The 12,740-nt window shown below is 59.8% G+C and overlaps 1 protein-coding gene across 1 annotated transcript; it reads right to left on the reverse strand.

The window, feature by feature from the left end:
* Positions 1-729: 729 nt before the first annotated feature.
* Positions 730-10,171, reverse strand: PPP1R1B (protein phosphatase 1 regulatory inhibitor subunit 1B). Its single transcript, XM_036342004.1, has 8 exons — positions 10,047-10,171; positions 9,533-9,687; positions 7,560-7,620; positions 7,230-7,252; positions 6,750-6,825; positions 3,159-3,356; positions 1,627-1,746; positions 730-1,539 (listed from the first exon to the last, which is right to left on the reverse strand). Exons 2-8 carry the CDS (start codon positions 9,611-9,613, stop codon positions 1,490-1,492), a joined length of 609 nt encoding a protein of 202 aa, XP_036197897.1. The 5' UTR covers positions 9,614-9,687; positions 10,047-10,171; the 3' UTR covers positions 730-1,489.
* Between the last annotated feature and the right edge of the window lie 2,569 nt (positions 10,172-12,740).

Genomic DNA, 12,740 nt, shown 5'->3' on the forward strand with positions numbered 1-12,740 from the left:
GCTGCTGCTGAAGTTAGACTTGCCGAGGATCTTCCTGAGCGTGGGGGATGGGAAAGTAGCTCGGGACGTGGTCTTCGTTGGGCCACATAGGCCTGGCGCAGTGGGAAAGGGGGAACTTCCTGGACAGAGAACAGGATTTGGAGAGATCTCTGGACAGAGAACAGGATTTGGAGAGATCTCTGGACAGAGAACAGGATTTGGAGAGATCCACACTTACTCTTGAAACACTTCTGTTCTCTTCCCTCCCCAGCCTTTCAGCCTCCCTAGCCGCACCTGGAACTGGTGTGGTCGTTCCTAAGAGTTCCCCCCCCCGCGCTTGCTTTCTGCAGGAAGGACTCCTGGACTAGAGGACTGGACAGTAGGGTCGAGGCCCTGACTCTTTCATTTATTTACTTTTTTTACATTTTAATTTATTAACTTATTTTTAATCCTCACCCAAGGATATTTTTCCATTGATTTTTACAGAAAGTGGAAGGGAGGAGGAGAGACAGAAAGAAACATCGATGTGAGAGAGACACATGGATTGGTTGCACGCACACCTGACCTGGGGCCGGGGATGGAGCCTGCAACTGAGGTTCGTGCCCTTGACCTGAATTGAACCCGGGACCCTTCAGTCCGAGGGCCAATACTCTATCCACTGAGCCAAACTGGCTAGGGCAAGGCCCTGACTCTTGGATGAACACCAACCAGGTCCCTTTCCTTGTCCCTGAAAAAAGGAGTCTCCGCACAGTTATTTACAAAGATTTATTACAGCGCAGGAGCGGTTGAGGTCTGGAGTCAGGGAAGAGGGGAAGGGGGCAGAGCAGCTGGAGGACAAGAAGAACCTGGCTCCCCCCAACATGTGCCCCCCCCAAGGATGTATACTAGGTGGCATTCCTGGCATCAAAGCACAAACAAAACGCAACAAAGCAGCCTCTGCCAGTCCGTCTTCCAGGCACCCAGGCTAGGGAACAGGGGTGATAGGGGAGGATTTCCAAAATGAAGAGGCTGCAGAGAAGGGTGCCTGAATCCTCAGCCCTGGTAGAAGCCAGTAAGACGGGCGGTGACTGGGAACCCCCCATCGGAGGAGGGGATGGAGAAGGATCTAGGGCACCTACAGGTTCTCTGTACCCACTTCCTCAGATCCTAGGGTCCTGCCCTGTGGTTTTCCTGTGCCCAAGGGAGAGGGTCTGGAAGTAGAATGGTGAAGGATGGACCTCTGTCCCTCGATTACTGGATTTTCCAAGCAATTTCTCTCACATCCTGCATCCCACTGGGTGAATAGGGGAATAACTGGCAGGGGTAGGCATCAGGCAGCAAGTGCCCAAAACTCTGGGCATCAGCCAAAAGTGGGCAAACAAGCAAACACAGACCAGTTGAGTCTTCTAGAAGTCAGAAGCCGCAGCCCTAGCGAGTGAGGGGAAGGGTAGGAAACAGGGTGGGGATAGAGGGTTTCTGCGGAACAGTGATGCCCCCTCCACTTCCTTCTGGGAGATGCAGAGCTGAGTGCCTATGTGCCAGGCTCAGGGTGGGCAGGGCGCTGTGGGTCTTCCCCAGGCTCTGCAAGACAAGCAGAAGGACTCAAGGCCCGAACACGCCTACCAAGATCCCAGCTCCGCCTCCCCGCACCCCACTCCCAAGCCTCACCACTTAGTGCGGGGTCTTTCGCTTGGTCCTCAGAGCTTCCATCTCTCTGGGGCTCATCCAGAGGGGGCGGGCGCTCCCAGGGCCCCTCCAGACCCTGGCCACAAGTTGTCTTCTGCCCAACTGGGGACGAGGGGGAAAAGGATGAAACCAGATTCTGAGTGTCCACCTGACTGTCCTGGATCAGGAGCTGAGTCTCTGATGGCTGAGGCTAAGCTTTCTGAGGCCATCACGGTATAGCAGAGAGAACAGGGGACGAGGACAGCTCTGCCCATGACTAGCCATATGACTGAGATCAGTGGTCGCCAACTGGTGGTCCGTGAGGTCCGAAAGGTTGGCGACCGCTGACTTAGATAGTTCAGTGTATTACCGCTCTGAAGGGGGGTGGTAAAAGTGAAATTGTGTAGATTACCTTCAATAAGATGATAAGGAATACCCTGCCCAACCCAGCGCTGGCACCCGGGAGCCACTCTGGGAGTGGTGGCAATTGATATAGCTCTTCAGTAGTCTTGTCGTTCAATACACTGCCCTGTTGCATTTCTGGAGGGAACAATCTCCTCTATTCTTTCTACGTGTTCTGGAGGTTTCAGCGGGAGTTGACTTAACTCTTTCAGCTAGAGCTTTCGCTCCCGTGGCTGATGAGCTGATGTCCTGACGGCCAGAGATGCAGAGAAAAGGCCAAGATATTTTGTTTGGGTGTAAAGACTGGACACGTCAAGCAGGGACGGTCAATTGTTTTCAACCCCGTGAATAATGGGACCAACAAGTGTCATGTGCACTTGGAGGAACAGATGTGGTGTAGCCTTCCATGTCTGGGCATGGGACAGACAGCCATGAAGGTCTGGGATCTCCCTGCCAAGAAATCCTCTGGGCCTTGGGGCCCCCTGTGGGAATGGTTGGATCTGGGGCCTCTGGCCCTGAGGCCCTCTGTAGATCTTAGGCCCCTCTCTCTTCTCTCTCTTCCCAGGTAGCTGGGGCTGGAGGAGGGGAGGACCACAGGGTTCTTGAAGCCTAGGTCCTCTGTCTAGACACTAGAGGGCACCCTCTCACCCAGCTTAGGAAATAAAAGAGGAGAATCAGTCGCAGAGTCCTGGAGAGGACTTACCAGCCCCCTCTGCCTCCCAACAGAGACCCCATCCTATGTTCAGAAGTGCAAGTGATGGGGCCACTGGACGCTCTTAGTCCTCTACCCCTGCATCTCCTTGCGCCCCCTCACCACCATGGATGGGAAGTCCTTTGTTGGGTCCAGGCGCAAAATTCATGTGGCCTTGCCTTAATTCTCAGGGAAGAGAGGAATTATTAGGAAAAACCTGATTGGGAGAGGGGCTGAGTCGAGGATGTGAGCTTCCCAGGTGTCAGGTAAGGCAGAGTGTGAGGTATCCTGTGGGGTGAGAGTGATTGCACTTTACACGTAGGAGAAACTGTGACCTGGCGGGGGGTGGGGGGTGGGGGTGGATGTTGGTCCTAGGACACGCAAGGAGGACTCCACCTGGCCCACGGTGGTGGGACCCAGCTTCACAGCCCCTTCAGCTTACCAGGCCCCCTGCTGCCCTTCAGGACTTCAGCCTGGCTGTCCTCCTCCTCCTCTTCTTCTTCATCGTCCTCCTCCTCTTCTTCCTCTCTTGGGTAGCCCAGCTCCCGCAGCTCCCCAAGCTCATCCTCTTCCTCCGAGGCCTGGTTCTCGCCCAGGTTGCTGATGGATTGCAGGTGAGACTCAGCAATGCGCTGCACGGCTGCCAGGGGGACACCCAGGAAGGCAGGGTCAGCCGGACCCAAGAACCAGCCCCTGCAGCTGGAGAGGCATGTGGCCCGGCCCCCAGCCTCCTTTCATGGGCCTAAGTCAGAGCTCCCCCTCCCCTGCAGGGGCCTAGGTCAAAGGCTGAAGGCTACAGGTCTGCCTGCTGGGGGCCAGACCAGGGCTGAAGCAGCAGGGGGTAGACGCTTGATCAGATTTGGCTCTGAAGCTGTCCAAAGGTGCTGGCGCCCCAGAGGCTGGCCCCAGGCCAGAGGGTACCAAGCCGGACAAGACCAGGCGGGCACAACAGCAGCTTAACATTCCCTGGCTGGGGAGCTTACTTCTCCAAGGACCTGGTACTGGACACAGCGTCTTTCAGCTACAACCCCAGGCAGAAGGCATAGAGCCCTTGGGCCAGGGCCCAGGGGATTTGTACCTTTCAGTATCTGGAGAAGTGCCCAGAGGACTTAGGGCTCACTGCTCACCCCAACCCTGCCAGCCCCTGTTGCCCTATTCCAGGCTTGGTCAACACCCCCTGTGCCACTCCATGCACCTCTGCCCAGTCTCTAAGCATAGGAACAACCCTGAGACTGAGGACATAATAGTCTGCAGCCCGTGAAGCCTGTGCCTGGGGATATGGCGTGCTCAACGCGGCCCCCACAATCTTGACCCACATCCCCAAGCTTCCAGCTCCCTCTGTGGTGACCTAGAAAGCAGCAAACACCCCCCCCCCCCAACACCACCAAGGCCTGCTGGGATTGGGCCTAGGAAGGGAACTGTGTGGGCAGTTGGAGACAAATTTCTAAAAGACGGAAAGGGCCAGGTGGTTCAGAGAAAGGGGCGAGGGCTGGGGGATTCTGGGAGAACGGCAGAGGCTGAGGGGACACTGTGAGCAGTGGCTGGGACAGAGGTAGCAGGAGGCCAGGAGGTGGTGGGATTTTAGGGCATTTGGGTCACTCAACTCACAGCCCACAAAGATGCTGATGAGCTTAGGGCTGGGGTTGCCACAGTTCCTTCTTGGCCTGCAGGCAGCCCCTCCCTCAGAAAGCCCTGAGGGGTAGATCCAGGCTGAGGGGTAGATCCAGGCTGGAAACCTCCGGTGCAGTGAGCAGGGCACCACAGTCTTGCCAACTTGGGGACAGGCACAGAGGGTGCATTGTGTGTGCCCACTGCCCCGCCCTGCCCGGTGCCTCCCGCTGGCTCTGGGCAAGCTACCCAGGCAATAAAAGCACAATAAATCGCCCTGCCCTGGCCTTGGGGGCGAGGCAAAGCTTCACCTTGAGCCAAGTGTGAGAGCTAGGCCTGGGAGAGACCCCTTCAAGCCAAGACTCGGTGCTGGCCATCCTCTCCCAGGGGCCCTTGGCTTCTCCCCCTACCAACCCAACCCTGGCAGGTGCTCTCTCTTGCCCAGAAAGGGGTCAAAGCCTGCAAAACAGTGCCCTTCAGGTACAGAAGGGTCCTCTGAGGGCTGGAGGGAGGGGAGAAGGGAGGAGAGGAGGTGGCAGCTCCAGCAGCCTCCCTCGCCCCCAGCTGGAGGAGGTGAGTTCAGTTCGTGAGCCAGAGTGCCAACAATAGGTGTGCGCAGAGCCAATCTGGCACCCCGTGGGCCTCCCGCGTGCACAGCGCCCGTGCCTGTGCCTCTCAGGGCTCTACCCCTCCCCCTCCCCACTGGCTCCTTTCTCTGTCTCCATCTCTAGGGCCCTGAACCCCACCGCCCACCAGGTTAAACTCAAAGGTCCCCAGCACCGACCCTGATCTCCCCGCCCCTGCCTGGCCCATTCCACTACCCTGCTTCTCCCCACTCAGACCCTCCCAAGGCGCAGTCCAGAAGGCGGGGGTGGGGGGGGAGCAGGGGGGCACACCTCTGGCCAGTGCGGAATGCCAGGAAGCCTCGGCCCCATCCTCTTAACCAGCCCTCTGCCTCATGCTCACAGGCAAGATTTTCCTCATATCCACTCACCGCCCCCACAGCCCAGGACGGGGAGGAGAGATTTCTTATATTCTCTTTTCAGAGATGCCACCCACACCCCACTGTTGCTTCAGGGGTCAGCCTTCCCCAGATCCCTACAGGTGGGAAGTCCTGCCAGGGGCTGAACCACACTGCCTGCTGCTGTCCCTTCATCTTCCTGTCCTGAGGGAAAAGGAAGGGCCCCTGCCCATCTCTCCTCTGCTCGCAGCTCCCAGCCCCGGCCAGCCCAGCGGGGAACAGGTGCACCTGTGGACCTTGGCTACTGCTGGGGATTCATTACACCCACCAGGAGGGAGTCCTCCGCACACCCTTCCGGTCTCCCTCCCCCTGTCCCTCCCTCTGTCTGCGGGAGGAGGGGGCTGGCCAGGCAGGAAGTGCACAGGCAGGAGTTGAGGGGGTGGTGGGAAGGCAGCCTAAGGCTGAGTGAGGGCCTGCCCCACACTCCAATCCGCCCCACCTTCCCTTCCAGGTGTACCTCCCACAGCTCCCCACTTCAGGCCCAGGCTCCAGGCGGGCCCTGAAGACCCAGTGACTTCACACCTCCTCCCCTTAGCCCAAGGCTTCCCTCTCCCTGAAATGCTCTTCTAGGCCTTGCCAGCCAGTTGAATTCCTATTCATCCTTCAAACCCAGGCAGACATCCTCTCCCTGTAACTCTCCCTGACCCTTTGAGGCAAGGGCTGCGGGAGGAGAGGGACCAAATCTCACTCCTGTTTTGCCAAATGCCCACACTGTGGGTTGTGCTAGAGCAGGGACTTGCCTTCTCATACAGAAAGGAGAAGCAGGAGGGGCACCCAGTGTGCACACCTGGGAGAGGGGAGCGAGGGGTGCAGCCCAGAGAAGGAGGTGCCCTTTGGGGGACGGTTCGGCTGCACTTGCAAAGGGAAGGTGGGCAGCTGAGTGTCGTACATTGGTGTCTACTTGTTATTTTAGGCCACCTCTTCTCTTCCACCCCCACAGGCACCCTTCCCAGCCTCTGGACGCCTTCATTGTTTTTTTTTTAATCCTCACCCGAGGATAATTTTTCACTGCTTTTTAGAGAGAGGGAAAGACAGACAGAAATATCGATGTGAGAGAAACACATTGATTGGTTGCCTCCTGCATGAGCCCGTGACCAGGGCCCAGGCCGGGGAGAATCCTGCATCCCAGGCACATGCCCTTGACTGGAACTGAACCTGGCACCCTTTGGTTCCCAGGCAGATGCTCTATTCACTGAGCCAAACTGGCGGGGCTGGGCGCCTTCTTTTTTACAAGACCAAATTAGGATATTAGGACCGAATTGGTCTCTAAGTAGGGGTTGGGGGAACACAAGACAACCCCCCCCCCCACTAACAAAGTTCAACACTTCACCTCCCTCCCCCAGTGTCAGCCCAATTCCAGGGTCACAGGGACAGCCAGACCGAGGGGTGGGTGGGGGACAGTACCTTTCAGCGATGGGGGTGTGTAGGCACAGGGGTTGGGTCTCTTCGATTTGAGGTGGTGCCCTTCTCCTGAGGCCCTCTGCCAGGGGAAGTGCCAGGTTAAACAGGCTCACCCCCCCCCCCCCATTCCATCCCACCCACAGCAACCTGGGCAGCTGGTCTAGCCTCTGCTAATGGGTCTAGGTGCCCCTCAGGTCCTGCCCCAGGCTGAGGGCACCCCATGGCTTAGGAAGGGCCTCCTGAGAGCTGTGGCCTGGCTCAGGGCGGGGAACCCTAGGTCTGGAGGCTGCACCCCAGGCTGAGCAAACACAGGGCTGAGGAGGATCTGCTAAGACACAGGGCACCGGGCATTCTCACCAGAGATGCAGATTGATATGCTGATTGATATGCTAATATGTCCTCCTGGGTGGTACCCTGCCTTAGTAGGGAAGCAATCCCAGCCAGCCCACCACATCCCTCCTTCCAGCTGCCCCGGAAACTCACCTGGTGTGGGGAGGCCTCCTCCTCTGAGGAAGGCCATCCATGAACGCAAGGAGGAGGAACAGAGAAGAGGAAGGAGAGGGCAGAGAGAAAAAGAATCTGAATTACTTTCCCCAAAAGGTCAGTCTAGGGTACAGGAAAGTGTGCCCTCTCCTTCCTAGTGCTGGGAGGTGCCTGTCAATAAGTGAACCCGGGGAGAGCTGGGCTCCCAGACTTTACTACCCCCCACCCCCTCCGGCTCCATCTCCGGCCTCTGGGACTTTGGCAAGGGCCCCAAGAAGGCACCAGAGTTAGGGTGGGGCTGGGGCTGGGCCGGGGAGGAAAGGGGCCCACCTGGTGAGGAGTGCTCAGAGAGCCGGAACAGCATGGCGGGGGTTGGTCTCCGGCGCCGGATCTAAGGAGGTGAAGAAAGAGGTGGGGAGGAGGGAGGAGGAGGCTGACACCTGCAGGCTCCCCCCCAGTATTCCCCCCTCTCAGGCAGCAGGGAACAAACAGTGCTTCCGAGTCCCCTGGGAACCTTTGAATCAAAGCCTGTCAGAGCTGACAGGAACTCTATAGCTCACCCAACCCTCTCATTTTACTTAGGTGAAAACCCAAGGCTCAGAGAGGTTTAGCAAAGTGCTCAAGGCCACACAGCACACATCAAGGCAGAGGAAGAATGAGAGAAAAACCTGTCACTGACTCCCACCCATGCCCATCCCACTCCATGGCTACTCCGCAATGGGCTTCATTCCCTGGTTCTCTTTGTGAATTTCCCTGGAGCTCAGAGGGGACCTTTCTATCTTGCCCTATAGGCCCTTCCTCTCCCGTTTATGAAGGCTTCGGACCTTGGGAACTGAAGCTGGCTGTGGAAGGTGCCCATGGATGGTGGCACCACATGGCCCTGTCCACCTAAGGTCAGCTCAAGGGCTCCAAAGAAATTGGATCCAGCTGCAGAGGGAGGCTGAGCCAGGGCACTGCAGACACCTCCAACCTCACACAGAGGCTCAGGTGCGGCCTGAGCTGCAGACCCACAGGGGCCTGGGGGTATTTCTGGGGGCCTCGATCTGGGCCCCTCTAGCAGTCTCTCTGAGGCTGTGGAACTCCTAGTCCTTCCTCATAAAACAGGCCCTAGCCTGTTTGGCTCAGTGGATAGAGCGTCGGCCTGCAGGCTGAAGGGTCCCGGGTTCCATTCTGGTCAAGGCACATGCCCGGGGTTGCAGGCTCGATCCCCAGTGTGGGGCATGCAGGAGGCAGCTGATCCATGGTTCTCTCTCATCATTGATGTTTCTCTCTCTCTCTCCCTCTCCCTTCCTCTCTGAAATCAGTAAAATATATTTTTAAAGTAAAAAAAGAAGAAATGCAGTGAGATTGTCGACATCATAAACAACAACAAAAACCCCACACACAAACAAAACAAAAAAACAAAATGAAAAGTCGCCCTCCTTCGTCCATGAGCCAAGCTGAAGGGTAGGGCGTGGGGTGGAGGGGGCCCAGGAACTGCCCCGCCCCAGCGTGGCAATCAGACCAACTGTCAGTTAATTAGGTCCCCTCCGAGCTCCAGGGAAATTCACAAAGAGAACCAGGGAATGAAGCTGAAACTGCCACCTCCCGGGCCAGGCTCCCAGCACTGCCCTGCAGACCCACAGCGGCCTAGGCCTCGGGCCGGGGGGACGCCATGGTCCCCTATCTCCCCCCAAAGCGACTTGGCCCCACGCTCCCTGCTCAGTTAGGAACCCAGTGGGACTCAGCAACAAGTGAATCGGGCCAGACTGCGGGGGGGGGGGGGGGGGCTCTCCCTCCTCCCACCCCCTCCCCACCTTCCGAGGCCTCCCCGCCACCAGGGAGGCCCTCCCAGGGACCTCAGCGGTCCCAGGGGACAGGCCTGGCTCCTGCGATGAGCGGTCACCCCCCACCGCCCGCCCATGTTGTGGCTCTGCCCAGGGCCGGACAGCAGGAGGCTCGGCGACCCCAGCCCAAGCAGACGGGACGGGACGAGGCGGAGGGCCGGGGACAGCGGGGCCGGGGCTGGGGCCGGGCACAGGGGTCCGGAGGGCGGCCAGCCCCCTCCCAGTGCGGCCGGACGCTCAGACGCTCATCGCCCGGGCTTCCCGGGCGCGGGGTGAGGATGGAGGCCCCGGGAAAAGTTGCGCGTGTCTCCAGCGAACTTCAGGCGCTCCTGCCCCGCAGCCCCGCCGGGTCGAGTCGGCGCGGGACGCTCCGTGCGCCCCGGCCCCGGCCAGCGTGGACCCCGCAGCGCCCGGGGCGCAGGGGAGCCCGGGGTGTGTGGGTGGGGGGTGCTGCCGGGGTGGGGGCGGCCCCCTTACCATCTCCACCTGGCGGGGGTCCAGCTGGCTGGGGGGCGCGGGCACGGAGAACTGGATCTTCTTGCGGTCCTTGGGGTCCATGGCGGGCAGGGCGGTCTGCGGGGCTGGGTGCGCGACTCCGGTCCCGGGCGGCGCTCCGGCTCGGCGGGCCCGCGCTGCGAGCGGCGATGCGCGGGGGGAGGAGGAGGAGGCTGTGCGCTCCGACAAAAATACCCCAAAAACACCCCGCGGCGAGGGGGGCGGAGGAGGGTCGCCGCCGCCCGGCCCGCCCGGCTCCCCGCCGCGCTCAGCCCGCGCCCGCCCCGCGCGCCTCCACCCGCGGGCTCCCGGCGGCCGGTCTCTGCGCCTCTGCCGCTCCCTCCTCCCTCGCGCTCGGTGTCTCGGGGTGTCTCTGCCGCTCCGCGCTGCCTCTACCTCCCTCTCCCGCTCGGCGTGTCTCTCCGTCCCGGCCTCCCTCCCGCTCCCCCGACCCCACCCTCCGCCCCGGCCTCGGGGTCCCAGCCCGGCCCCTCACCTGGGACTGGCGCCCGGGGCTGGGTGGGAGGGCTCAGGGGAACGCGGCCAATGAGCGCCCAGAAGCGAGTTCTCCCCGGGCCGGGGAGGGTGGGAGTGTGACCAGGCGCGGGGAGCCGGCTGGGGGGCCCCCTGCCGTCTCCCCAGAACTTGAAGCTGCATTATTGATGGAGTCCAGCAGGGAGGATAATGTGGGGAGGCTGAGGGGGAGGGCATGGGGGGGGGCGTGGGGGGGAGGTGCAGCAGGGACTCTGGCTGTAACCCCTTCGTGGCCTGGGTGCTTGGAGTTTCACGGGGAGACCTGTGAGGTCGTGAAGAGTGTCCCCAGCATGTCACGCTGTGAATGGGGGTGTCCTGGAAATCGAGGGAGTGTGAGAGAGCGGGGTGTGCGTGGGAGGACACGTGTCAGTCATCCTGCAGGGAGTGTGTGTGTGTGTGTGTGTGTGTGTGAGTGCCAGCAGCCCTGTGGTGCCTATAGCTGGGGAGTGTGTGTGTGTGTGTGGGGGGGGGTGCATGCTAGTCTGTAAGTGTGTCAGAGTGTCAAGGATGCAGCGTGAGTGGCAGGGTGTGGGAGGACTGTGTGTGTGAGGGAGGGTGTGGGTGTGGGGGAGGCTGTCAAGGTGATGAGCACGGGTGTGCCAGCTGAGGGGTGGGGGTACTGATCCGCAGCTCTAGCCTGTGCCGGGAGGGGATGAGGCTGTGATCCTGTACAAGGTGCGCTGGATTCACGTGTCTCCTGCCTTTTCTCCCCAGATCTAATGGCAGGGAGCCAGACCCAGCCAGGGGCACAGAGTTGGGGGTGCTGGGGGGCTGCCTGTAGCAATACACACGTGCTATCACATGTGTGAGTTCGGTGCATTCCGGAACAGAGCTGAGGGGAGAGGGTGTGCTCATTTCCGAGGCGTGAGCCTCTCTCTCTCTCTCTCTCTCTCTCTCTCTCTCTCTCTCTCTCTCTCTCCATGTTTGTGTGTTTCTAGAGGGGCAAAGGGGAGGCCACTGGCCCTGTGGGTTGCATTGTCCCTGTGTATCTGCCCAGGCCCTGGGTGTCTTTGCAGGAGCCCATGTTTTGCGCTGCAGGCCTGTGGGTGAGGGTCTGAATGCCGCTCTGCGGGGCCGACAGGGTGCGTGTGTAGATGTGGACATTGTGCGTGTCTTCCTGGGGTTCTGTTTGTGTTGGCCAGTTCCCGCCTGGTCACACTCAGGCCTGCATCCGTCAGGAGCCCTCCCCTCACCTCCAGCAACTGTTCCACTCTAGCCCCAGAGTGTGCTGGGTCCTCGGCAGAGCCAGGGGGACAGGAGGCCAGAGGCGTCCTGTGGAAACGGGGTCAGGGGCATGATGTACTCTGGGGGTGAGGGAGAGGGTGGCCGGAGGGCAGAGCTTTGCTCTTGGAAGCCGAAAGCTCCAGCTACTCAGCTCCACACCCCTCAGCCCCAGGCCTGGCTCAGATCCGGCTGTGTTTGTTGACTTATATGCTTGTTGGGAAACAGCCGGATGCCAGGCTGCTGGCCCAGGGGTGTGGGCATCTCTGGCAGCCCCTGGCTTGGCCCAGACCCCCCTTCCAGATGGGGTGTGGTGGGGAGTGGCAAAGGCCAGTTTGGCAGCGCCTTTCAAGGGTAAATAAGGAGATTCTGAAAGTCAGAGGAACATGACCGGTCAGGCAGTAATCTGAGTGGCAGCTGGGCCAGGGAGGGTGAGGGCCTGTGGCTTCCTGTGCTGGAGCGTGGGAGGGGCCTGAGGTGGGATAAAGGGGCCAGAGGGCAGCTGGGCAGGTGATGAGAGGTCAGGGTCAAGGAGGGTCACCACCAGTTGCACCTTGGAGCCCAGGAGAGCTGAGATGGCCTTGGGGACCACAGCGGCTGCGGCTCATTTGACCAGGGAGGACTTGTTTATGGAGGTTCTGCCAATAACCTCCGAGTTCTGGGGAGTCCTGCGTCAGGGAAAAGGCCCCTGACCCAGGTTGGGGCAGCTGGGAAGGGAGACTTCCCTCTCAGCCAGGCCTGGAAGAGGGAGTGTTTGGGGGTGGAGGGGAGGTCTGTACCCTCTTCCCTCAGCCTTTCTGGCACCCACAGCTCTGGCTGCTACACCCCGGGGTTAAGAGGGGTGGGCAAGCCTAGCTGACAGAGGTACAAGCACAAGGGACAGATAGACAGGAAGGAGGAGGATGACAGAGACAGGAGGTGAAGGGGGGGGGGGGGGGAGGTAGAAAAAAGTGAAAAGAGACAGAAAGCGCATGTGAGAGATGGAGAGACAAAGGGAGGAAGAGAAAGCATCACGACCGATCAGAGAGGCAGGAGACGGAGATGGAGAGAGAACAAAAATAGCTCAGCATTAAGATAATTGCAGCTCGCAGCTCTGCCCTCCGCTAGGAATTAAATGAGGTTTTATTACTTTGATTTTTCTCTCCTGGATCCTACGCGACTTCTCAAGAACTTGGGGAAAAGTTTTTCAAGTGGGCGGTCAGGTGGTGGGGGCTGCGTGGGTGACAGAGGAAGGGAACAGGACTTCTGGGAGCTGGGGGAGGTATGGGGAGCGGCAAGGGGAGTGGGGAGCGGCTGGGAGGGGAGGGGGGCGTTAGGGGGAGGGGGAGGGAGCCTGTGTCAGGCACATCCCAGAGGGGCTGAGAAGCAAGGGGCCAGGGTGACCTCCATTCTCTTTGACTTAGAATTAATCATATGCAAATGAGATGTAAAAATA

The sequence above is a fragment of the Myotis myotis genome, unplaced genomic scaffold (genome assembly GCF_014108235.1).
Source record: "Myotis myotis isolate mMyoMyo1 unplaced genomic scaffold, mMyoMyo1.p scaffold_m19_p_17, whole genome shotgun sequence".
In the NCBI taxonomy this organism is placed as follows: Eukaryota; Metazoa; Chordata; class Mammalia; order Chiroptera; family Vespertilionidae; genus Myotis; species Myotis myotis.